General features: G+C 42.6%; 1 protein-coding gene across 5 annotated transcripts in view; it reads right to left on the minus strand.

Moving 5' to 3' along the window:
- Positions 1–399: 399 nt before the first annotated feature.
- The window catches only part of Kcnk2 (potassium two pore domain channel subfamily K member 2), a 193,815-nt gene continuing 167,754 nt past the window's right edge, over positions 400–26,460 (minus strand). For all 5 annotated transcript variants that reach the window (XM_052737982.1, XM_052737983.1, XM_052737984.1 and 2 more), the window contains one exon: positions 400–2,574. In XM_052737982.1, coding sequence (XP_052593942.1) covers positions 2,257–2,574 — 318 coding nt within the window. In that variant the 3' untranslated portion in view covers positions 400–2,256. The remainder of the gene's footprint in view (positions 2,575–26,460) is intronic.

A 26,460-nucleotide genomic window follows, 5' to 3' on the forward strand; every position in this document is an offset into this window, starting at 1 on the left:
AGTATCATCTTCCAAAACTGCAGTCATTTGCTTTGGGCCAACACCCTCCAAAGACAACTGTGCATGTATTTTTAAGGGCAGTATTACGCATCATAAGAAGAACAGACGTGGTAACCTACAGCCTTAGCTCCAGTGCTCTGGAGGGTAGGACGAAAGAACCACACATTGGGAACCAGTCTGGGATACTCTGTCTTAAAAACCAAGCAAACATTAGCCATGTAGTCCTTGGTCTACCATGTGTACACGTGCAAGGCCCCGGGTTCAACCACCACCAAGGTCGACCCAAACCATTTCTTAGCTATTGTGAATGAAGAAATAGCAACAACCCAGCAGGAAACCCGACACCCCCAGTTCCATCAGGCTTGGAATAGACTGAAGTTCTCACAGCAAACAGGAAACTCCGACTTTAATTACAAACTTTATTTGTCTGCCCAGTTCACAGTTTTTACGTGGCACATCCCACCATATCAGCTTTCAGAACGGTGACTGAGGAAATGGGTGGTGTAGCTTTCTTTGTAAAGGAGCCCAACTTGCTAAAATTTTGGTTAGAACTTTTGTGGAGTTATAAAAGTACTCTCTGCAAGCTAACTGGATATTTACATTTCTAGCTTAAATTCAAATTTTGGAAAATATGAATCTTTGATTTTTTTTTTTAAGATCCTGGGTTTATTTCTTAAGACTTTAATCTGAATGCCACCTGTTCACATATGCCCATCCCTCCCCCAAAAGGAAAAGAAATCAGTTTTGCAATTACATGTAGAGGAATCATTTTCCTTCTGCACTTTAAAAATTATATATACAGTGTACAGTAGATGTAAGTATGAAAATAAAGGAAAGGGGAGCAGTTTACAAGATACAGATACTAAAATTTTTCTGAATCTTGAAACAGCCAAAAGAATTATAGGATATAAACTTAAATTAAATGGATTATCAGCCTTCTCTTATCTTAAAAAAAAATAACTCTGGGGACTTAAATTGTGCTCCTCAGCATTTCCTCTACTGTTAGAGATGATGTAGGTCGGCAGTCAGCATCATTCCATGTGCAAAAGTCACAGTGATCCCCAGTCTGGCATCTGTGCTCACACCAAGTCACCTCGGCAGAGGGACCCTAGGGTGGCTGGGGCTGCACCCCCTCTTCCTGGGCACCACCCCACCCTACAATTTGGCAAGAACCACTCAAGAAAAGAAAAGGGTGTAAGCCTTCTGTACCTCATGGGCTATTCCAAGCTGGCAGTGAGCTATTTACTAGCAAATACACATCCATGGCTTCGTTATTTTCTTTTCATCAGAATGAATTCATACCAACTGTTTGAAATCACCTTGTGATATCAGTTGGGGCAGCTTTCTCGTATTAGATCCCTCAGATTATAGATGTATGTGCTCACTTCTTCTGCCTTTAAAAATGACTAGTTATTAATAAATGATAAACTCCAAATACTGCCAGGAAAAAGGGGGCTGTGTAGAAGCAGCCGATGTTACCGGCCTGGTAATTATTACTCTGTACATATGTATAGATGTACCATTGGTACCCCAGTCAAATAAATACTCAGAGGGCCTTCTCTGACCTCCCTTCCCTGTGGTGCCTTGTGACGCCAGAGCTCCTGAGTGTTGCTGCTGTGCCTGCGGTTGGCATCTCTTTCTCCTGTCAAGCTACACATCGCTTCCAGCAGGGTACGGTATGCGGGGGGGAGGGGGGGGTGAGAATAAGAATCAGCAGAGGTTAGCCTAGGGTGGGGGCAGGGAGGGGAAACCACAAGCCCACTAGAGAGGGTCCTGTTTCTTCGTAAGTTAAGGCACTGACAGAAAATTTCTTAGGTAAAAGGCTGCATAAGAATTTCTTGCCATTTACAAAAAGAAATGTTGTCATCCCTAAGTGGTCCATATCCAGGCTCAGTTAGGTGAACCCTGAAAAGTCAAGGGCTGATCCCTCCAAGCTACATGACTACCAAAGCATTCCAATTCATTCAGAGGCCTTATGGCACGTTAGGAAAAAGGGGGAGGGAAACAGTCTGGGCACAAAAAGGCATCGGACACTGCCTGTCCATCACTCGCCACTCAGTGGACAGCTCACAAGCCTCCCCAGAGTGCTGCCTCAGGACTCCACACTCCCTGGATGTAAGGTGACCAGTTGGGTGTATCTATTTGCTTTTCCTTTCAGCTCGTCATGCACAATGTTTAAATGCTACCAGCAATAATCACAAAGAGCCTAGAGAAGCCCTCCCCTATGGCTACACCTCAGACTCTTCCAGAAGGGAGCTACTTCATGTTCTCAATGACAGCTATCTCTTCACCAGCACACCGAGGGGTCAGGCCATTCAGATAGATGCTCTCAGCCTTCAGCAAGGGAGGCAAGACTTCCCTCTCACTGGTCAGGTGGTTCACGGACAGGGTTCTCCTACAAGGAGTCAGTTCCTGGCTGTGGTTCCCCGCCAGCTCTGCAGAGAGCTTCCGTTTCACAGAGGTGGCACGCTGGAACTTGTCATAGATCTCCACGCTCAGCCGCCTCCTTGTTTCCTTGAACTCGGCTGTGACATTGGCTGTCCATTCAGCGGCATGTGCTCTGAACTCTCCCACCTAGAGCATAGGGACCAAGAAGAGAGAGGAAGCCATCAACATGGGGAGCTACATCTTGTGTAGTTCTTGTTTTATTTGGGGGGGGTTTCTGTGGGATGGGCTGTATGTCAAATGTGCTGCTCTGATTGGTCAATAAATAAAACACTGATTGGCCAGTAGCCAGGCAGGAAGTATAGGCGGGACTAACAGAGAGGAGAATTGAGAGAACAGGAAGGCGGAGAGAGACACTGCCAGCCGCCACCATGACAAGCAGCATGTGAAGATACCGGTAAGCCATGAGCCATGTGGCAAGGTATAGATTTATAGAAATGGATTAATTTAAGATGTAAGAACTAGATAGCTAGAAGCCTGAGCCATTAGGCCAAACAGTTTAAATAATGTAAGCATCTGTGTGTTTATTTTATAAGTGGGCTTTCAGACTGCCGGGGCTCGGTGGGACCTGGTGAGAAAACTCTCCAGCTACAGGGGTTTACTGAGAAGGTGTCTGTGTTTTGATAGTGACTGTGAGTAGCAGCCATACAGACAGACAAGAGTCAAATTCTTACAGAGAGGGCTCTAAAATATTATGAACATAAACATGAGAAATAAAATTATATTTCTAAGGCTCTAGACATACTTATTTTTTATGCAAGAGTCTGCCATAGAAATATCAAATGCTAAGTCAGGTGCAGTAGGGAACATGTGACTTGTATTCCCAGAACTGGGGAGTCTGAGACAGGTGGATCCTTAAGGCTTACTAGCCAGCCTAATCTAGTTTGACAGCTCTGGGCCAGTGAGACATTGTTTCAAAAATGAATGAATGAATGAAAGAATGAATGAATGAATGAATGTAGACACCACCTGAGGAACATCTGAGATTCACTTCAGGCCTCCACACCTGTGCGTCCACACATATACAAAGACATTTCAAATGTTATAAAAAGGAAATCTCTTAACATCTCCCCAAATCTTTGGGGTACTGTCTATTACTGTCATCTGCCTGTAGCTTCAAGGACTTGGATGTAGAACAGGTCACTATAGAGGCAGCCATGCTGAGGAAGAGTCTGGAACGTTAGCCCAGGTGACTTGGGTGGCATCGGATAGCAGTGCTGCTGTTAGCTCAGGATGCAACCTAGTGTTTAGAGCTTAGAAATACTGCACAGCCTTTGTATCCAACCTTGTTTTGCCACTTAAGAATCCTCGGTGGTGCCGAAATGAGCAAGAAGATACATCATTTCTGCACTGGGAAGAGCAAAGAGGTGAAAACCAGCATGTCTACCCTGAGATTGGCTTGAAGAACCATAAGGCTCAGGGCAGTTTCTTCAATGGGAGCCTGTAGAGGCCATCTGACCCGCCTGACCCACTGGCCAGCAGTGACACAGGTGTCAACCTAGCAGCACCGCTGAGGCTGTGAATGTCACCAACCACAAAGACCCTACCTTAAGGGTGAACCGTTCTCTTTTGATGGTGAAACGCCTTCCTAAGTTCTAAGCACCTACAAACCAAAGAACTCACTACATAACCTAAGCCACTTACAAGTCTTTGAAAACTATATGTGCATGCTTGTGTCCTAAAATAGAGAAAGGACCAATCTTTCAGGGACTCTGTGATCTCCTCCTGAACTAGCCAAATTTTATTATAGGGATTTTTTTGTGTGTGTGGCGGGAGGCCCTGACAGGAAGCTGTTTCTGCATCTAGCCTCACCTTCCTGGATGGTCACTTAGGCCTTGTGAGACTTCGGTTCTCTTGCTTGGCAAACAAGTAACAGTTCTGGTTTGCTCTGTCTTGAGCTGTTGATTTGTATTTTCAACACTGACACGGGAAAAGTAATTAATGGTTTCTAAATTTCCATGCACTTCTGAATAAGGATGGTGTGGTGAAATTCTGCTTGTGCTCTAACAAATAAAGTTTGCCTGGAGATCAGAGTGCGGAGCTAGCCACTAGTTAACCATGGAGGCCAGGCAGTGATGGCACTTGGGAGGAGGAAGCAGGAAGTGATATGACTCGGCGGAGAGAAGAAGTGATAAGGCAGGGTGGAGACAGGAGCTTGGCCCCTTTTGGTCTGAGGATTCAGGAGAGGTAAGAAGTCTCTCTAGTGGCTGGCTCCTTTACTTCTCTGATCTTTCAGCATTTACCCTGATATCTGACTCCAGGTTTTATTATTAAGACCAATTAGAATTCACGCTACAGATGGATATAGATATTGTTTTAGAATCTGACAGGTGTGTGTACCTGGCCATAGATGATAATGTATAGGTGGGCACAAACATCACAGGAACATCAAATGTCCTCTGAGTGTGGCAAATGGTAGGTGGACTCTTCACACACTTTAAGAGGTCTTTAATTTCCTACTTGTGTTGTTCTAGCATCTATAGCACATCCCCTCCCTCCAAGGCATGAGAAGGGGTGGAAAGACTGTAAGAGCTGGGGGAGTGGGTACCTAGAGCGTAATAGTATGTGCAGAGTATGGCGGGGCCTTTGCGTATAGAACTCAGCAGCTGTGACTGCCTGCACAAGACCCACAGCACATGATCAAGGCAGGCTGCTGGGTGAATAGGGGGAGAATCAACTTTCTCCATGGATGTGTCCCTCCTCCCCCGCCCAGAGGCTATCCATGCTCCAATAGATGGGTCCTACACCCATGTACATACAAGCAACACTAAATGGACTTGGTGTGTTTAAACAAAAGAGCACATGATATTGGGGGTGGGGAGTAGTGGGATGGATGGGGGGAAAACCGAGAGTGGGCTTGATCAAAACATAATATATGCATGAATGATTATGAAATGAAACGTTTTAGAAAGGAAGTGATTGTTCACTATCTTGGTCTTCTCCTGGTGAGGGAAAAGGCTCAGCTGGCAAGGTGAGAACTCTGTGGCACACCAAGAGGGATCCAATGTATGTTTACCCCCTGAGGCAGCTTGGTGCTCCCAAGGCAAGCTAAGAGTGCAGTTGAGCCTGCAGGTGGGGACTGTCACACATACTTCCCCCTCAACTAAGAAGAGATGGTTAAATTGCACCCTGATTTCAGGGGAGAGAGCTGTTGGGTTTTGTCACCTGAGTAGAGGCCACTTCATTTAAGAAAATGCCTTTATTAGATTAGCCTGTAGGCAAACCTATAGGGCATTTTCTTGATTAATGATTGATGAGAAAGGGCCCAGACCACTGTGGGTGGTGCCACCCCTGGGCAGGTGGTCCTGGGTGCTGGAAGAAAGCAGGCTGAGTAAGCCATGGGAGCAAGCCAGTAAGCAGCACTCCTCCATGACCTCTGCATCAGCTCCTGCCTCCAGGTTCCTGCCTCGACTTCCCTTCATGGTAGACTAAAAGGAAAGTAAATCCTTTCCTTCCCAAATTGCTTTTGGTCTTGGTGATTATCACAGTAATAGAAAGCAAACTAAGATGGGGTGCTCTCGGGCGAGCAAAGCACAGGCCATATCTGTCGGTGAGAAACTCAGTCACTCAGATTTGCTTCCCTATGAATCCTACACGCAGTGGTAAATCACCATCCACGGTTCCTACTATGCTCCTATTTCCTTCTTAAATTCTTAAATTTATTTTACATATCAACCACAGTTTCCCCTCCCTCCTCTCATCCTGTTTCCTCCCTCCACCTCCTTCTACCTCCCCCCATCCACTCCTAGGAAGGGTAAGGCCTCCCATAGGAGTCAACAAAGCATGGCCTACCAAGTTAAGGCAGGACCAAGCTCCTCCCCTGCCTCAAGGCTGACTGATGCTCCTATTTCTTAACCAGCTCTCTCCCTGCTCAGGCTGACTGCATTAAATCACAGTCCACATCACCCTCATGTCTAGAGCACCTGCTCTCAGACACAGTGAAGAACGTTTCATGAACACACACTGTCCTGAAGTTCTGAAATAACACGCTTAACATGAACAGTTAAAAGATCTGGTTTCTCAGCAACTTCAACTGAATTTTAAAGGCAAATTATAGCTTCAAGATGAAATGTCTCCATTAGTAAGGTCTCTAGATGAAATACTTTGTGTTTTCTAGTGTGGTAATTATCCTAGTTTACTTCATAGCCAACAATCCTAATAGAAGTGGAAAAAAAAAAAAAAAAAAAAAACATTTGCAACAAGATCTCAGTACACAGCCTCATCCTGGCCTGGGATTCAGTGTATCTTTCAGCTCCAAGTATTTGTTTGATTACAGGCATGCCTCCTGGCTGGGCCTGGTATAAAATTTGAGATGTACTATAAAATGAGAATAATTATTAATACACTAAGATGATTCCACGTGATCATTGCTTCTATTGCTGATGAGTTTATGGAGGAATTTGCCTGATCTATTTCACAATTCATAATTATCCAAGAGTCAAAACAGTCAGTATTAGTCTGCTCTTTGATGAGCTTCTCCGAGCAGAAGTTTAGTATCAACTTCAATACAGAGAGAAAACAAACTAATCTACATTTTCTGTGTAAATGCAAGAATCAGATCTGACATCTAATTTATTTCCATACCCCAGAAGGCCACTACTCTACTAAAAGACCTCCTCCCTTTTCTTTGGTAATGTTCCCCCACCCCCAATCTTACAAAAGGAACTTTTACTATAAAAGTTACACTTTGCTTATCAAAAGTCAACTGCTAATCTTGTCGTTGGTTGACATTCTGTTATCTCTAGCTAGAATATAAGCTGTCTGTATACCCTCGACATTAGGTAGCTGGTACGTAACAGACATTCAATAAACGCCTATGGGATGAATAAACACATCACTAAAACCACATCCTCTCAACCTGGCACATTGGTGATAGAAGCTAATGTTGGAAAGCCCACATGCTGCTACTGTTTTTTCTTTCTCTGTATATGTTAATCTTATTTTCTTCCCCTTCCATATTTTGTGAAATAAAAAAGTCCTTAGTTAGTGGACTGTTTTGCGAATGGCTGTATTTCCAAGCAGTCCGGGCTCTACCTTTGTTAGTGCTCACTTGCCCCTTGTGGTCAGTTTGCAGCCAAGCAGTTCTCAGCATGATGGGGGCATCAAGGCTTGCATGTGCTGTGTCTCCCTCCCACAGGCTCATGGCTTGGAAGACTTGGTCCCCAGAGAGTGACACTGGGATGGTTGTGGAACCTTAAGAGATGGAGCTAGGGTGGACTCAATCCCTTACAGCCTGGGCCCTGCTTCCTGTCTGCTCTCTGCTTCCTGCTCCAGTCTGCTTCCTGTCTGCTGTCATGCCTGCCCCGCCAAGATATGTATTCCCCTTGAACTGTGGCCCCCAAGCAAACCCACCCTTCCTTCACTTCCCTTCCCTCCTTCCTTTTCTTCCTGTGGTGATATTTTATTTATATGTTAATAAATAAAATTTGCCTGGAGATCAAAGGTCATAGCCAGCCATAAACAGAAGTCAGGCAGTGGTGGCACACATCCTTAATCTGATCACATGGCAGGCAGAGTCTCTGTGTGTTCAAGGTCACAGCCAAGCCTGGTGACACACACCTTTAATCCCAATACCAACCATAGAGACCTGGAGGTCTATACAGACAGGCAGTGACAAGGAAGTGAGATGGCTGGGCTTAGAGCCAATGAGAAGGCAGAACAGCAAGGCAATAAAGGCACAGGTTGGACAGGAAGAAGCTCATTTTCTTGGGAAGCTATGGTAGCATGGTGAGCTAGGGTTAGCTGGTGGCTATTCCTATTTCTCTGATCTCTATGGCTTCCAGCCCTAAATTTTCTCTGTGATTCTTATTTAATAAGACTGTTTAGAAATTTGTCCACACCTTCCTTCCTTTCTTCTTCCTTCCTTGCTGTGGTATATCTTTCTGTATGCTGTGACTATGTGTTGCTATTATTGCTTAATAAAGAAGTTGCTCTGGCCTATGGCAAGTCAGGTTATAGCCAGGCAGGAAATCCAAGAGGGAGAGACAGGAAGAAGAAAGGTGGAGGAGGTGGAGGAGACACCAGCCTGCCACCAAAGGAGCAACATGCCAGCAGACCAGTAATACCATGGCCATACGGCAATACATAGATTAATAGAAATGGATTAATCAAGATGAAAGAGCTAGCTAGAAAGAATTCTTAGCCATAAGCCATACGGTTTGTAATTAATATTAAGCAGCTGTGGGATGGTGGGTGGGAGAGATTCGTCCCTACTGCAGGGCTAGGCGGGACACAGGAAAACTTCCCGTTACATTTCCTCCCTTCCTCCCTTCCTCCCTTCCTCCCTCCCACCCTCTCTCCCTCCCTCCCTCCCTCCCTCCCTTCCTTCCTTCCTTCCTTCTTTCATCCTTCCTTCCTTTTTCTTTCCTCCTTCCTTCCATTGCTCTATCAGACGTTCTGTCACAGAGGCCACAGCAAGTTGTGAAGTAACTAATAGGATGGTGGTGTGTGATGTGTTATTGAAGGTACCAGGGTGGCCTTTTCTTCCTTCCGCATTTGAGTACTGTTAGAAGCAACAGTGAACCCAGATGGGCCACATCTTTGTTAAATTTTCCCTGTGGTTGCTGCAGCTAGAAGCACAGAGACAGACAGACAATTTTTCACTTCTTCAGACGTGGAAATTTTTTGTCTGATTTTCCTAGGGAACCAAACCCCAAGTACAAATCCTCACTCTACCACTTGGTCACTACAGATCTGTGTTTCTCAACCTCTCCGCTTCAGTCTAATATTCTCTGTGGAACTTCCCCTATGTAGTGTTGTAACAATCCAATAAAGCAGGATTCCTAAAAGAGCAACAGCAAGCACACAGACACTACATAAACACCCAGGATACGACACAATCCTACCCAGATCCGTGTTAATGAGAACAGCTCTTTGTACGAAGTTCTAATCGAGAATTATTTTCAGGCAGCGTTCTTCATAGCCCCACTATCCTTTTTTTTTGCCATAAATACATACATAAACTCTGCCTTTCCATGTCAGAAATAGGACCTGATTATTGGCACCCCACAGAAAGCTGAACATGTCAGCTCTGTCTTCATTGCAGCTTGAAAGTGAAGGGGTCCTGAAGATCTGGAGAAGGCACAAATCTTTCCTTGGCCTTCACCTGAATTTTCTCAAGAAGCAAATTTCACCAAGTCACCAGGACCTCAAAGGCTGCTCATGACAGAGAGAGTTCTCTGCAAAGCCAGGAAATCCTGCATGTGCACATCTCTGCCAAACTGGAAAATGGCAACTGCACGAAGGCTGTGGCTTGCTGTGTCCCCAGCCTGCTTGTCTCTCATCCTTAGTTGTTCTTGATCTCCACCATGGGTGTGTACTTCTGCTCACTTTGGGGAATGGGACTTTCCTAATTTTGATAGAATCCCCAGTGGTGGACAAACAGCCTCTGGAGGGCGTCATAGCTTAAGGGAGAAGAGTTGGAAATAGGCAGGGAAACGGGAGTTTGACTCAGTGTGCAGTCACATCCTGTGTACCTGTAGGCAGCCATTTGGCATCCACTACTGAGCATCACGTTCGTTAGTATAAAACGAGAGAGATCAGCTGCTACACAAGAGAAAACATGTGAGATGAATGTGCACATATGCACTCATGTGAGTCTGTTCTTAAAATACAAAGGACTCTATGGTTGATAAATATAATGAAGTCAGTGCTGATATGATGCCCAAGGGTATCTTCATTGTTTATTAATTCTAAGACTAAAATCATCTTGAGAAATGCAAAGAATCCAGGCTAGATGGAAACCCACCCAACAACTGGTGATGCTACTAGCGTGGATGTGTATGGCTGAATCTCCGAAAGGAAACAATGAATCACCTCATAAAACCACACCCTTGGGCTATTCATCAAAACCAACCAAATGTTCTTTCCTAATTGTGTCTGTCTTCACTATTCTTTATGATACTGGACTTAGGGAACATACCTGCGAAGCTTTGAAAATATGGAGGAAAAAAGTCCCTTAAAAACCAAATCAAAGCATGCATATGAAAGAAAAATTATTCCCATTCTTTAAGAAAAAGATTAATTTGTTCCTATTTCTAAAGAAAGAAAAAATAAATGGTGATGTTATACAATTGTATCACAACATATTCATTAACCATCAAATAACAGTGTCCTAAAGTACAGAATCATTTTAACACTGATCTAATCATGTATCCAAGAAGTGAAAGTGCTATGTTAAAAAAAAGAGAGAGAGAGAAAGACAGACAGAAACTAACTAACTAACTAACTAACTAACTAACTAACTAACTAACTAACTTTGGGGCTGGAGAGATGGCTCAGCAGTTAAGAGCACTTGTTGCTCTTACAAAGGAGCCAGGTTTGGTTCTTAGCATACATGGTTGTCCACACAACCATCCATAATGCCAGTTCCAGGGGATCTGATGCCCTCTTCTGACCTCTGTGGGCACTGTACTTACAAGGTGCACATACATGCATGCAGGCAAAATACCCATGCACATAAAATAGATAAAATCTCTTAAAATTTTCAAAAGAAGTTCCCAAGAACATTCATTGCATTACAAAAAAAATTTTGTTGTCTGAAATGTTGATACTCTTGATGATATTCTGGAAAATTAAAACAAATTCTTATGCATTAAATTTGTTTGGTTTTGTTGGATTTTTTCTTTAAATTTTAAAGTAGCTTCAATAGCACTTCCTCTCCTTTTGATGTAGCAGTGTACACCATTTAGTGATGGAGCCGAAGGCCGCACAGTGGTCTGAATGGTCACCACGGATGTTCCTCAGTGTGGGCATTCACTGAAGAGCCTTCTCCTTGTGTACTAACAGTCAGATCAGTGCTTCTCAACCTACTTTACATTCATTGCATCTTCCCCTAACTTGCCTTTGTTCCTTAGGGCTCTGGTCTTTTCTCCCTCACTGGATGATCATGTCTTTCCATTTGACAATGATCATATTTTACGATAGCACTTTGATCCATATTTTGCAGGTCAGCTCTCCCCTGGACACATGACTGCTCAGTGTCTCACTCTGGATGACACGAAGGCATCGCAAATTCATGTCTTCCGATGACACTGCTGAACTTCTCAAGCTGATGTTTGAAGTTCCACACCATCACAGAACTTGCAGGCCCTGAGCTGCCCAAGGCAGATGTTGTCATCACCCCCTCCCCCATTCCTTGTACTTGCTCTCACATAAAAACACCTGAAGTTCCTGCAGATCACTCTTTCTCCTGTTAGCTCCTTCATATCAGTCTACCCCCGGTGCTGTCCCACCCCATAATCTCCCAGCATCCCCTCCCCCCACACAATCTCCACCCTTGCAAAGATCTCATGCAATCTGGGGCTTGCCTACCCCTCCAGAGTCAACTCTAACCAGCTGCCCTCAACAGCTCTGCTCCCAGGATCCCTCTGCATATTTCTTTCAGTTCCCTGAACAGGCTTATTGTCTCCTAGACTTGCCAATCCCTCAGTCCAGAGAATAATGCTTCCCATCCCTCTGGGATAGTTCCTGCTCACAGGGAACTGAATATCCTCACGAAGCCATTTCCCAATCCCCTGGAATACACTCTGATCATCATCTGTTTGTTCCTGGGCTTTTCTGTACACTCAGTTCCCCTCTCCCAGTGCTCTCAGTACACCTTGTTACAATTGTTGCTTTAATTTGCTTATCTGGCTTCATGACGAGAGACAGGTTCTGAGTGCTGTGTCCTGTTGGGCATTTCCATGTCCCAGAAGAGTCTATGCACTGAGAATCCAGCCAGTGTCAGCGGAACGAATCAGGTGAATGAACGACAAACTAATCATCAAATTCTTTATATATAATTGGGTCAAAGGGTGTCTGTTTCCTCAATCTGACAAGACATCTTGTTCTTCTCTGCAGTGAGAGGCAGCCTGTGAGAAGTGTTCATGTCTAGCCAGGTCTGCATAGTTAAGGTCCATCATGTGTTTCCTCAAACCTTCTAAGTTTCTAGTCATGGAGCTGAGCTGAGGAATGCCAAGCCTGTGTAGACTTTTCTACCCTAGATCTCCTCTGCTTACCAGTCCCCTCTCCACTTCCACAGCTCCAACTACTTTGTATGACAATACCTTGTAAGCAGTCGCAGACTGTCTGACCTTCCCCCTCTGGGTTGGCTAGTGATGGGTCTCCTAGGGCTTTCCCAGAGAGGTTTAACTGAAGGCAAGAAGAGCCACTCTGAGTGGTGAAGGGACTTTGGGGACAGACTAAATACAAGGTAAAAGGACAAAGCCGGATGGGCTCCATCATGCATCACTCTGGGCTTCCTGACTGTGGGAGCAATGTGACCAGCCGCCTCACACAAGCCTGCTGGCACCTTCCCACCCTCAAACTGAGATCAAAGAAAAACCAGTCCCTCCTTTAATTGCTTCAGGTCAGGGATTTTTGTTACATCAACAAGAAAAGTAACTAATACGCTGTCCTTATGAGGTGCATCCCCTAAAAGGAAGATGAACAACTTTCACGTCAGAAAACCAAACATCTTCCTTGGCAGCTACAGACATTTGCTTAGAATCGGAGGCCTTTCCAGGCAGCAAACCAGCACAAGAACGAGTCCTGGCTGCCTGTCTCTGCAGCAGTGGTCCAAAGCCCACATCCTCTGCTTCTTTGCATCATTGGGAATAACACTAGGAAGGCCCTTAGAACTGCAACAATGTATTTAAAATACAAGCACTTGCAATATTTTATCATTTTTAGGGTAAGTTTCCTAAATTGCCAGATTGACAGACTGTACTAAGAAGGACAACACTACAACTCTTTTGGATGTTTACAATTTAAAAATTTTATAGGAGGCTTGTCAGTATTCACAGGAGTATTTATCACTCCATTGGCCCCATCATGGATGAGGCAGACGCCTTGAAAGCCGAAGGTATAGCCTTCTGTCTCCCCACTCTATAAAGCAACTTCCACAATTTGTGCTTGGAAAGTAGTAACTCAGAGAAATACAATCATTCCCCAACTTGATGGGAATGCATCAGAAATCATGCTCACTTCAGATGCCGTCAGACACAGACATCCTCCTGTGAGGATATCAGGTCCTCCATCATGAGGTTGCTATTTGCATGATTTCTGAGTAAGTGTGCACTGGTACAACCCCACAAGGCAACCCAGAATCTGGGTTCTGCTCTTTGCTCAGTCCAACCTAGTCATCAGAACCGATTTTAAAAGTACACACTGTTCATATTCCGTGACAAAGGCCAGTAATACAAAGAAACATATTCTGATCAAAAGTCATGGTCTGAACACAGTAGCAGTAAATATCATATGGGATGTCACTGCTTTTTGAGAAGTCTATTGCCTGTAGGAACTATTTTCTACTACTATGGTGAGGTTAAATGGTAGGATTGTTTTATAACTAAATATTGCCATATACAATAATGAATCAATATAAGCAAAAATATTGAAAGTATATAAAATGGTAACTGGCTTCTAACGATTGGGTACCTGTTAATGGACGGAGTGCTGGGATTCATGTTGCTCCCTGGAAGGTATAAAATTTCTGGTGTAGTGCTGTTTTCTTTTCAATTGCCCCTTGGTGCCAATATCTGTCAGATGAAATATACTGCAGAGCTGGCTTCAAACAAACCCTGGAAGCAGAGTCCTCGGATGCTTTTCATTTGCTCAGGACAGCCAAAGCTCCAAAATTGGATGCAGTAGTCCCTGGGAAACTATCTGACCAGGACATCATGACACAAAGCCATGGCTTGGTGAATCTTTAGTTTTTAATGTTATAAAGCCAGAAAAAAAAAAAAAAAGACTGAATCTGTTTGAGTTGAGATTTCTGAACTGAAACTCAGCCTTGTTTACTAATGTGCAGTGTATTGCCCTTTACTCTGTACTGTGAGTAGACTCCTTGGTCTGGTTTATTTTTGTGGCTGTCTAAATGAATGAGACTTCTCAGCATCTCTTCTCTCCTCTGCCAATCTTCACCGGAAGGCAGAAAGCCCAAAATGGTTTCGGTGAACTTTCCAGTTTTGGAAATGATTTTCAAATTAAACTGTCAAAAAGTATGGTCTTTTTAGGTGCTTATATAAAGAGATTATTTTTCTACCATACAGCTATACAAAATACCAGCTGCATACTTTCCCAAGAAAGTAGAACCCTTTTCTGAGAGGTAGAAAGGAGAATCCATTTTTGAGAGGTAGAAAGTTGAGTCCATTTCTGAAAGGCAATGCGTCTATGCTTTCTTTGCCCTCTAATCCAATTTTTTTAGCCATGTTTCTATGAAAAGAAAATTTCCCATCCTGCCTTTTACTTCCTCTTCTTTCTGCTTCCCCATTGCTGGGCCAGGACTTGCTCATGGGAAGCAATTGCTCTAACATAGCTACACTACTCATTTTTGTAAGAGACTCACTTCCAGGGTAAATGGAAAAACATCTTCCCTACAAAGCAATAGTTGTGGTCTTCCGACCAGCATTGCACTGCTGAATCTCAACCCAGGTTGCTTCACATAAACTCCTCAGCACTGGCCGGGCAGCGGTGGAGCACACCTTTAATCCCAGCACTTGGGAGGCAGAGGCAGGTCGATCTCTGTGAGTTCGAGGCCAGCCTGGTCTACAAAGCGAGATCCAGGACAGCCAGGACTGTTAACACAGAGAAACTCTGTCTTGAAAAACCAAAAACAACAACAAAACAAAACAAAACAAAACCAAACCCTCTTCGGTATTAAATAGAGCTGTCTCATGAGTCCTGTTTTTGAAACAATTTAGCAACTAGTCACCAAGCAACCGGGCAGCACTTCATTTTAGCCATGCTATTTCCTCTATGCTAACGGGAAATTTAGAATAGTTCCAAACAAAATTGCTTATTCACCTTGATCAAGTAACAAACAATTGAGTAATTCAGAGCCAATATCACATCGTATTTTCAGTGGCTATCTTAATTATATCACTCAACCTCAAAACACTCCAAACCTTTGTCCTCCTAAACCACATCATCAGAGCCTCTGTGCTCCCCCTTGGAGTTCTCTGCTTCAGTGTTCCACCCATGCAACACACTCCCCCAGCCATCTGCCACCTTTTAGAGTCGACCATCTTTTGGGCTCCAGTCATAAAGAGGGAAATTCAAATTTGCTAATATTCTAAACAGGCTCTCTTCAAAAATTGAGTACCCCATTTACAGGACTGCCCTCACCTGTAGCCACTTCAGATGGAATCTGTGGTGTTTGGGAACATGGCAAGCATCTATGGTAGCTCTGGATCAGAAAGCAGTCATACTTTCTTTCCCACAAAGTCCCTTCCATCAATGTTCCACTGACTCACGCACTGCCTTCCCACGCTCACTCCAGGTACAAAGCCATTTCCTTCCTTCCTTCTCTCCCTCCCTCCCCTCTTTTCATCCTTCCTTCTTACCTCCTTCCCTTCCTCCATCCCCCTTCTCTCTCTTTCTTTCTTCCTTTCCACTCTTTATGTTTCCCTAGTTGTCTTTTCCTGCCCAGCTTATCCTGCCTTATCTAAATTTTATCCTAATTGGTTTTGCTTTCACTTCCCAAATGTCTTTTTGAGTAGCAACCAGCATGTCAGGTCAGCCAGTTCCTCTCCTGGACCATCGGTTGATGAGCAGTTTCTCCCTGGAAGTCTGAAGTCTGTTCAGTTACCAGCACCTAATTCAAATACTGAGTGATACTGCAGGCTCTAGCCCCTGTTGTCCACGGAGGCACAGTAACACAGAACCTCTTTCCTATGGCCTGGCCCCAAAGCCCAACACTTAGGCCTAACGAACTGGAAGAACCTTCTTCATCTTTAGGAACAGAGTTAAGCAGGCCATCCCAGGCCTTGACCAGAAATCTTCCTGTTCCCTTAGATGGTGAGATCATAAAGGAATGTACTTTTCTCGGCACTCAGCTGTTTGCAGGCCTTAATGCATCGAGGAAAGTTAAGTATTAAAAGCAGCCAGCTGGGCTGAAAACATCCCTCTGGTTCAATGTGTAAAAATAATCGGAAGCCTACTTTGCGTTCCATTTTCAGAGACTGCCAAGATGTAATTCCTAACAATTAGCTTTATTCAGTTTCTGAAGTATTGACATTTCATTTTATTGCTGAACAGCACTGTTAAAAAGAGCAATTTAAATTGTCTCTTTACCAACCAGGTTACAAAGCCCTCACAAACCCAAAAGGAGTACTTAAGTGTCACATTATTCTGACAGAATGGTATGTAATTTTGCCCCCACTGGTTCAGGAGAGTTTATGTAATTCTCATAAAGTCTCCTTACCCTAAACTACCTGTTATACTTAATAATTCTTGAGCTTCTCAACAGCAAACATATGAATACGATGCATAAAGATTAAGAACAATAGCAAGAGTTTTTGTTTTTAGTACTGAAATTCTCCCCGATGCTCTATAATTGGGGTTTCAGTAGCAGCCTGTTTTAGGGAGTCATCCAACTTACACAACACCTTACTACATTGTACAAATTAGGATACTGAAATGTATAAAACAGTTGAAAGCAATTGTGTACCATTATAAAAATTCTGCACAGTTACATGATTGAGTTGTAGACATTAGATATTTGCTTAACTGTGAATCAATGCAGAAACTATGTCAGTATCATGGTGAATGGGTGGGGGTGGGGATGAGGGGTAAGAAATATGGCTCTCTTCATTGTCTACATTCTTAAAGGCTTGCAGAAAATGCTAAATCAAAAATAATGACCCAATGAGGGAGTTGATTCAAACTTACAGGCATTCATCCTGAAATGTATCCATTTAATTTGAATGAAATTGAACATTTAATGCCATCTGAAGATACATTCAGAAAACCTAGACTTAATAACAGTTTACCCCTCCTCTATAAAGAGTGTTTTATATTCACCACAAGGACATGGGAGCAGCCCATTAAACAATTTTCTTTCTTCTTTCTTCCTCTTCCCTTCCTACACACTGTGTCCCCAATAGTGAAGTGGAAGAGAAGTGGGTTTGGAGAGGCACCCTGACTCCACTGCATGAAGGAAACTTCTATCCAAGAGGCTACCCAGTGCTGGGTTTCAGCCTAAGATAGGAGAGGAGGGCGACTCCAGAAGGAGCCAGCAGAAAGGGCTAGAGACCAAGCATCAGGTGGGCACCCCTGTGGGGAGGTGGCATGGGGGACAATTCAAAATCAGCTACCTACAGAGAGGCTGCTGCAGTAAGAAGTGGAGAGTCACAGGCACTGGGTGTTTTACCTTAGACAAGAAACAAGTTGCAGATATTGGAAAGGTGTCTTCTGGATGGTTTCATGTCAACTTGACAGAAGCTACTGACACGAGCTAAAGTCATCTGAGAGAGGGAGCCTCAGTTAAGAAAATGCTTCTATAAGATCAGGCTGTAGGCAAGCATGTAGGGCATTTTCTTACTTAGTGATTGATGAGAAAGGGTCTAGCCCATTGTGGGGGATGTTATCCCTGGGCTGGTGGTCCTGGAGTCTATAAAAAAGCAGGCTGAGCAAGCCACGGGTAGCAAACCAGTAAGCAAGCCTCCTCCATGGCCTCTGTATTATTAGCTCCTACTTCCAAGTTCCTGCCCCACTTGAGTTTCTGTCCTGACTTCCTTCAACAATGAATAGTGCTGTGAAGTGTAAGCCAATAAACCCTTTCATCCCCAACTTTCTTTGGTCATGGTGTTTTGTTGCAGCAATAGTAACCCTAACTAAGACAGGGTGGAAACAAAACTAGAAGCAACTCTCTTGTATTAGATTAGAATTGGAGATATTAATATCAACCCATGGCTTCTGAGATAGATCAATAGCTAGTAGATACATGACAGATACATAATAGATAGATGGTAGATAGGTAGACAATAGATAAGTAGTTGGTAAATGATACATGGGTAATCAAAAAACATAGGGAAATACTAGGTTGCCTGCATAAAAATATCCTTTACCTTTGTCTACACAGAACACCTGGGCAGTGCCCAGCTAGCTCAGCCAGCAAAGCTGAGACTCAGAGTATGTGAGAGCAGAAACACTCCCATTAGCAACAATATCCACATCTTTGTCTCAGGACAAAGTTCAGTGCTTAGGGAAAGGTGTGACTCAAGAGCTAGGCAGAGAAACTCCAATGGAGTCTGAAAGATCTAGAAAAAAAGAACTGTTCTCACAGTAATGGGGCTATGCCAGGAGACACAAAAGAGTAGGGAGGGGCCCTCATTGGCAAAGCCTCAGCAACTTGAGCATCATTCTAAATAATGGAAGTGACACATGGGCAATGTGCACCCCATATGTTCATAGATGGGAGAAGAAACCTCTGTATCTGTATTGGCATAACCAACAAAAAGTCCTGTACGTGGTTCATGCCTGTATTCCAAGCACTAAGGAGGCTAAGATAGGAAGACTGCCATGAGTTTTCAAGGGCAACCAGGGCAATGAAGAGAACATCAAGCTAGCCTTGGCTACAGAGCAAGAGCTAGTTTCAAAACATCAGAGAATGGCTGGAAAGACACCTCAGTGGTTGAGAGCATGTACTGGTCTTGCAGAGGACTGAGTTTAGCTCCCAGTATAAGCATTTGTAACTCCAGCTCCAGGATCTGATACCCTCTGTCTTCTGAATGTCCCTGCACTCTTGTACATGTACACACACACACAATCTTTAAAAAAATAATACAAATAAACAAATTTGTAATTTGGTAACCTCCACACAAGATTCATCATCAATTATTCAGGGGAAAGAATGATTTCAGTGAAGAAGTCGAGCAGTGATTTATACAACTCAGCATCAAGGCTTCTGACAGAGGAAGCAAAGAGAGTTATCTCTGTTAGATGCATGCTAGGGATTTAGGGCTAGTTACTGTGATACTTGTATTTTATTGGGACATGCAAGGAGGAGCCCAGAAGACACAGAGAAATGCCACTAGGTTAAATCTCACACTGTCACTGTAGCCTTTGCAACTATTCAAGCAAAAGGAACAATATTAGAATTTAACTTAAAATGTATACGAACAGAGGTGTTTCAAGAAAATATTTTGGGTTTTCATAAGCAAAAAATGTTAAGATTAAGATGAAGGTTCAGCAAGATCCTTGTGCCAGTTAGGGTTTTGTTTGTTTGTTTTGCCAACTTGACACAAGCTTGGATCTGGGAAGAGAGACCCTCAACTGAGAATGCCTCCATCAGATTGCTGTAGACAAGTGAGCGAAAGCATTTTATTGATTGATGACTGATATGGAAGGGTCTAGCTCACTGTGAGCAGTGCTGCCACTGGACAGGTGATCCAGGGTAGTAGAAGGAAGTAGGCTGAGCAAGCCAGGAGAAGAAACCCAATATGTGGCATTCCTCCATGGCCTCTGCTTCAGTTCCTGCCCTGACTTCCCTTTATGATAAACTACAATTATAAGCTGAAATAAACCCTTTCCTCTCAGGAAAAGGAAAGAAAGAAAGAAAGAAAGAAAGAAAGAAAGAAAGAAAGAAAGAAAGAAAGAAAGAAAAAGAAAGAAAGAAAGAAAGAAAGAAAAAGATTAAGGTTCAGGATGACTGCTGGTCAAATACAGGGCTTGAACAAGTACAATAAAATATTTCTTTCACCCTACCCACTCCTTGCTCTTGGTCCATAGAGAGAAACCAGGCTCGCTCTCTCTCTCTCTCTCTCTCTCTCTCTCTCTCTCTCTCTGTGTGTGTGTGTGTGTGTGTGTGTGTGTTGTATATATGTGTTTGATGTGGATGTGTGTGTGTGTGTGTGTGTGTGTGTGTGTGTGTGTGTGTGTGTGTGTGTACAGGTGCATGTGCTTATGTGTGTGCAGATGAGTGGAGGCCAGAAGTCAGAATCAGTGTCTTCCTCAGTCACTAACTGAGGCAGGGTGTACTGGTTACTTTTATGTCAACATGACACAAGCAAGAGTCATCTGGAAAGAGGGAACCTCAATTGAGAAAATGTTTCCATCAGACTGGCCTGTAGGAATTTGTGGAGCATTTTTTTTGACAAATGATTGATGTTGAAGGGTTCATCCCTTTATGAGAGGTACTACCCTGGGGCATGTGGTCTTGGGTTGTATAAAAAAGAAGGCTGAGCAATCCATGGAAAGGAAAAGCTAGGAAGTGGTGTTCCTCCATGGTTGATGCTTCAGTTTCTGCCTCCAGGGTCCTACCCTGTTGGAGTTCATGCCTTGTTTCCCTTGTTGATGGACTATGATGAGGATGGATAAGCCAAATAAATACATTCCTCCTCAAAATGCTTTTGTTCATGGTCTCTATCACAGCAAGAGAAACCTAGTTATAGTGCAGGGTCTCTCACCAAGGCCCCTATCACAGCAAGAGAAACCTAGTTAAGACACAGGGTTTCTCACCATGGTCTCTATCACAGCAAGAGAAACCTAGTTAAGATGCAGTGTCTCTCACCATGGTCTCTATCACAGCAAGAGAAACCTAGTTAAGGTGCATGGTTTCTCTCTAACCCTGGAGCTCACCAATTTGCCTGGGCTGGTTGGAACTCCACTGACTCTACTTCCCTAGTGCTGGCATTACAGATGCATGCTACCACCATGGCAGGCTTTTATGTGGCTGCTGAGGATCCAGACTCAGGTCCTCAGTTTTACTGGCTGAGCTATCACCTCAGCCTCTGAGACTCACTCTTTTATTATCCTCTACTTCAAAGTTCTGAGAAGAAAATGTAAATATTTTGTTTATCTTAGACATAATTGATGTGGGAAGGGTCACCCAGTCAGAAACCTATAAGGACATCTTACAGTAGATATTTGCTATTAGGATTTATGGGGTTTTTTTTTGTTTTTTTTTTTTTTTTGTGTGTGTGTATGTGTGTTTAATTGGAGAAAACAGACCATAGAATTATGTAATAAATTCCCAAAGAATATGTGACTCGGTAAATGTTATGAACCCCTGCTACATGAAGTAAATTCAATATCAGAGTGTGTGTGTGTGTGTGTGTGTGTGTGTGTGTGTGTGTGTGTGTGTGTGCAGTCTTCATTTTTAAAAGAGGAAGGCTACACAAAACAATCTATTTTGAAAGTGTGATTTTATATACTATGCTATGCATACTATGTATACATTGTAGATGCTTAATAAAATGTGTCAAAGCAATGTCCATGGATTGAAATGGACTTTGGAGTGCTACAGGGAGATTGAATGCTGATGTCAGAAAGGAGGGCATGAACAATATAGAGTCCTGGGTAGAATGATGTGAGTGTTGAGTTTGCAATTCAGAAACCTACTGGAATGGATTGCAAGGAAGAGCCCTGCCCTACAGAGTTCACCACACGCAGGATAAATAATCACACAAAATAATACAAACTGTGGTGAAGTAAGATTAAGACAAAAGTAAAGTCAGGCATGATGCCACACACCTGAAATCTCAGCACTTGGGAAGCGGAGGCAGGAGAATAATAAATTTGAAATCAGCCTGGGCTACAAAATTGAGGGTAAAGCCCACCAGGGGCATAGAAGACTCTGTGTCTTAGTTAGGGTTTCTATTGCTGTGAAGAGACAGCATGACCACAGCAACTCTTATAAAGGAAAACATTTAATTGGGGCTGGCTCACAGTTTCAGAGGTTTAGTCCATTATTATCACGGCAGCTTACAGGCAGACATGGTGCTGGAGAAGGAGCCCAGAGTTCTACATCTGAATCCATAGGCAGCAGGAAAAGAACTGTATGCCACTAAGCCTGGGCTTAAGCATCTGAAAACTCAAAGTCCACCTCCACAGTGACACACTTCCTTCAACAAGGTCACATGTACTCCAACAAGGCCAGATCTCCTAATAGTGCTACTTCCTATGGGCCAAGCATTCAAACACATGAGTCTTTGGGAGCCATTTCTATTCAAACTACCATATCCTGTCTCAAAAAAAAGTAGGACAGGATGTAGACTTCCAATGAGATCCTGAAAGGAGGGATAGTTTAGGCTGAGTGCTAGAGACTATTGGCTATCGGCAGAGATGTGGCACAAGATCACAGATCTGAATGACCCACAGTCAGCAAGGGGACAGGTGTTGACATGTAGACTTGAGGCCACGGCTTCACACTGGGAAAGGATGGAACTGATGTGTAATGGAGTCTGGTACATCCAGAACACTGAGAGAAGGCCCCAGAAAATCCACCAGATAAACCTACAAGATGGGCCTAAGAAGTAAACAGAATGTAAAGTACACGAGATTACCAGTCATGTAAAAGATTTTCAACTTGATTCTCAGAGTCACACAGAGAATTTTAAAATACAGAGTAGCACTATCAGATTTGGATTTTAAAAAAAAATTCTACTTGAGCTGACAAAATGTCATGGGAAGGAGTGGGACATCTACTGTAATTTATTATCACATTGTTCTAATACTTACTACACAGAATGACAAAGGTAGACTTCTATGACCTCAGAGTCCTCTGCTCTGAGAGAAATGCAGAGGGCAGGGCAGATGTTCTAGGTGGGAAGATGGACACAAACCCTCCCTTCACTATTCCTACCATACAGTGATGTGTTATAGCCTATGAGTTATTCTGATAATTCTAAATAGAATTCCTGTCATATTGATTGGACAGACTTGGCCATGGGCATCTTACATTCCAATATAATGGCTCTCTAGGGGCAGAATACTTAAAGATCAACTATGCATTTTTTTCTTTAAAATTTATGCTCTGCTCTACGATGACAAATTTGCAAGATGCCACATGGCAGATATTTTGCAAGAAAAAACTCCAGCACATTTACTCTCTTAAGAGACATGAGATCCATGAAACACAGGCTGTTCTTCAATTGTTTTTTTCTATGTGTACATGGAAGGAGAATATTTTTAAATGCACACTTAGAAATGTTACTACTATATATGTCCCAATAAAGAGCATAACTCTTTTGAAATCATATTTAGGAAACTTGGAAGAAGGGTTTTAGACTGTTTAAAAATTCTTCAAAGGAAGGTTTTCAACAAATTTGAACAGAACCAACCCTAAAAGCAACAGTTTGATATTGGTGGAGATGGTGTTTTCCAGCTCCATTTGCACATTTAGCAAAAGATGAAATCAAAGATGTCCTGTTTTCATTGGAATCTGTATATCTATGGAACTCTCCATTTTCAGACATAATAGTCATTAAGTTAAAAATCAAAATAGCCCTATAAAGCAAAATTGGGGCTTGGTATAACCATGTTAAATATCTAAAAATTAACAAAGCATATGAATCACACTGCTGTTATTATCAATTTTTACCAAGAAAAACAAAGCTTCTATATTATGAAAAAGTACAATTAAAATATGTAAAAGCTAGCTCACATTCATTTTGTTAACATTTATTTATTTGCATGTATTTTAAATAACATCTTTCCTTTTAGAACAGGGACGCAGTAACATGTTTATGTAATATGCAGATAAATATGTAGACGTGCACATGGTCAATTCTTTTTCACTGGTAACTTGTCACACTAAAAACTTGGAGATTACTGGAGAAGAGAAGTGGATTGATGAGAGTTACAGAGCAAAGCAGGCTATGCTGTGTGGGTGTTGGAGTGATGGATCAAATGGACCAAACTGGTCATAGGGTTCATGGATCTCAGTGATGACATGGACACAGTGTGAGACAAGAAATTTGATGTGTTGTGGCCATGGCATCAGGAAAATCTGTGACATACGAGCCAAGTGGGTGAGGAAGAACAAAATAAACAAATGACAAAAAGTCTTTTGTCATGAGATAATGGATGGATGTTGGGTGATGTTTCCAAAAATCCAGAACATCACTGGATGCTATGTAAACAGGACATCAGCATCTCATTTGAGGGATGACAAATCTGAGATAATAAATGACTGCTTCATCTGTACTGTGTTCCCCCAAGTGGGATGACTGCAGGAGTGTACAGCCTCCCCAAAATCTCCCTCAGCATCTTCAGCATTGTGACCTTTGCTGTAGGTCAACATTCACTTGGATGTTGACATCCTGGACTGAATCCCTCACCAAAGCCCAATTCTGTCTCCTTACCATATTACCCAACACTATGAGCTACAGTAAGTTACGATCTTAGTCATGAGGTCCTGCTGACATCCATTCCTTCATCTTCCTAGCATCCTATAAAATTTCCCTTTCCTCAAGTATTATTGGTGTGTTAAACTCTACTGAGGCATGTGTCTCAGCTCTGGAATAGTCTGTCATGCTCCTCACTGGACTCTAGTCACTGTGGGCTGACCCTACATGTTATCTTTTAATCACTAGCATTGATCTCAGTGTCTGAAATAGAGTGGTTAAAAATCTGAATTATCACCACACAAATGAATTAATTTGTCTTTAAACTATTCACTCTGATTGATTGTACAATATTCATTATTAACTTGAGTCAATGTGGAATAACCTGGGAGACACAGCTTTGACTGTATATGTGAAGGAGTTTCCATAAAGAATTAATTGAGGGGAGAAAAAAACTGACACTGAATGTGAGCAGCACCATCCCATGAGTAAAAAGGGGGCAGGGAACCAGCAGAGTGCCTAAGAACATGCATCTCCATCCAAGTTTCTTCCTTCCTTTTTTCCTCCCTTCCTTCCTTTCTTCCTTCCTTTTTTCCTCCCTTTCTTTCTTCCTTCCTTCCTTCCTTCCTTCCATCCTCTTCCCTTCCCTCCAGAATGAACTTGATCCCCTGAACCACAGGTAAGAACAAATCCTTTTTTCCCTAAGCTGTTTCTCTCATGTATTTTATCATAGCAGAAAAAAAGAGCAACTAATACATCTACTAATGTTTGAGACACAATGGAGGCATTATAGGGATTATTTGACATCTGAAAGCTATTATGTGGAGCCTGTATTCACTATGCATCAGCACACTGGAAACTCTATTCCAGGCAAAGTAGATATATTTTCTTTTCTCTATAGAAGTCACAAGAAAAATTATTTCTGCTTTCCTGGCTAAACTAGTCTCTGATAAAGCACATTACCAGAATAGTGTGGCTGTAAACTGCAGCTGGGGCACTTAATGGTGTGAAATGCAGGACAGGACGTACAGGGTAATGGGTGCTGGAAGATCGCTCTCCACTCTGCTGCTTTCCTGCTGCTGCCTGCAGAGGCATTCATCTCCAAATTGATGCTTTATTGGTTCTGAAATATTTTTGCCATGTTCTAACTGCACAGTGGCATGCTGAAGAAAATATTCATGAGACCCAGGAAGAAGTATTTTTCCAACTTCTTTTTTAAAGGAGAAATTGCTTCCAGAAATTTCTCTTAAAAGTAAACTTTCCAGGGACTGAAGATGGCTCAGAGGTTCAGAGCACTGGCTGCTCTTTCAGAGTTCTGTTCTCAGCACCCACAGGGAGGCTCACAACCATCCATTTCTGGAGGATTTGATGGTCTCTTTTGGCCTCTGGAGGCACTGTATGCACATGGTGCACAGTTATACATGGAGGAAAAAATACCCCAATATAGTAAATAAATGTGTGCTTGCTATTAATACATATGCATAAAATTAACTTCACTTTTCCATAACAGTTTAGATGATAGTGTTTAGAAATTTTTTATACATAGATGATTTGTGTTTGTGCCTTGTATATTATTCATTACCATTGGGAATATAAAGTTAATATAGCTCATGTTTATTATATAGAGCAATATATAATCTATGTACTATATGATAAAAAAAGTATTAAATATAATACTATATTAATAACATGCATTATTAGACATGTTATATATAATTTATATTATTATATACAGTGGTTTTACATATAATAATCTATATTATATTGTGACCTATGTTGATATGTAATTTATCTTGTGTATTGTGGTTACATTATGAAGCACTGGCCTAGAGATGTCCTTTTGTCAGGACCTTGATTTGGGACAGTGATGATTCACACTTTTGTCTTCTTGTGAACAAGTCAAAAGCTTTCAGAGACAATCAGGGATACAAAGGAATAGTCAAAGTGGATATGCACTTTCTAAAACCAGCAGTGTCTCCCACCCTATTTTAATGAGGGAAGGCAGCAGAGAGGGTCTAATAAGGCAGAGTGTTCCTGTACACTGTGCAAGCGCTCCCAGCTGCCATTCACAAGCCAAATATAGCACTGAGAAATTAGTCCTCAGAAATACTGCCTGCTGCCGGGACCGCTCTGTCTGACAAGCATGGGCTGTATTCTCATTACTGTGTCAGAGACACAGAAAGAA

Source organism: Peromyscus californicus, unplaced genomic scaffold (assembly GCF_007827085.1).
Source record: "Peromyscus californicus insignis strain IS unplaced genomic scaffold, ASM782708v3 Scaffold_14__1_contigs__length_90479793_seg_2, whole genome shotgun sequence".
NCBI lineage: Eukaryota > Metazoa > Chordata > Mammalia > Rodentia > Cricetidae > Peromyscus > Peromyscus californicus.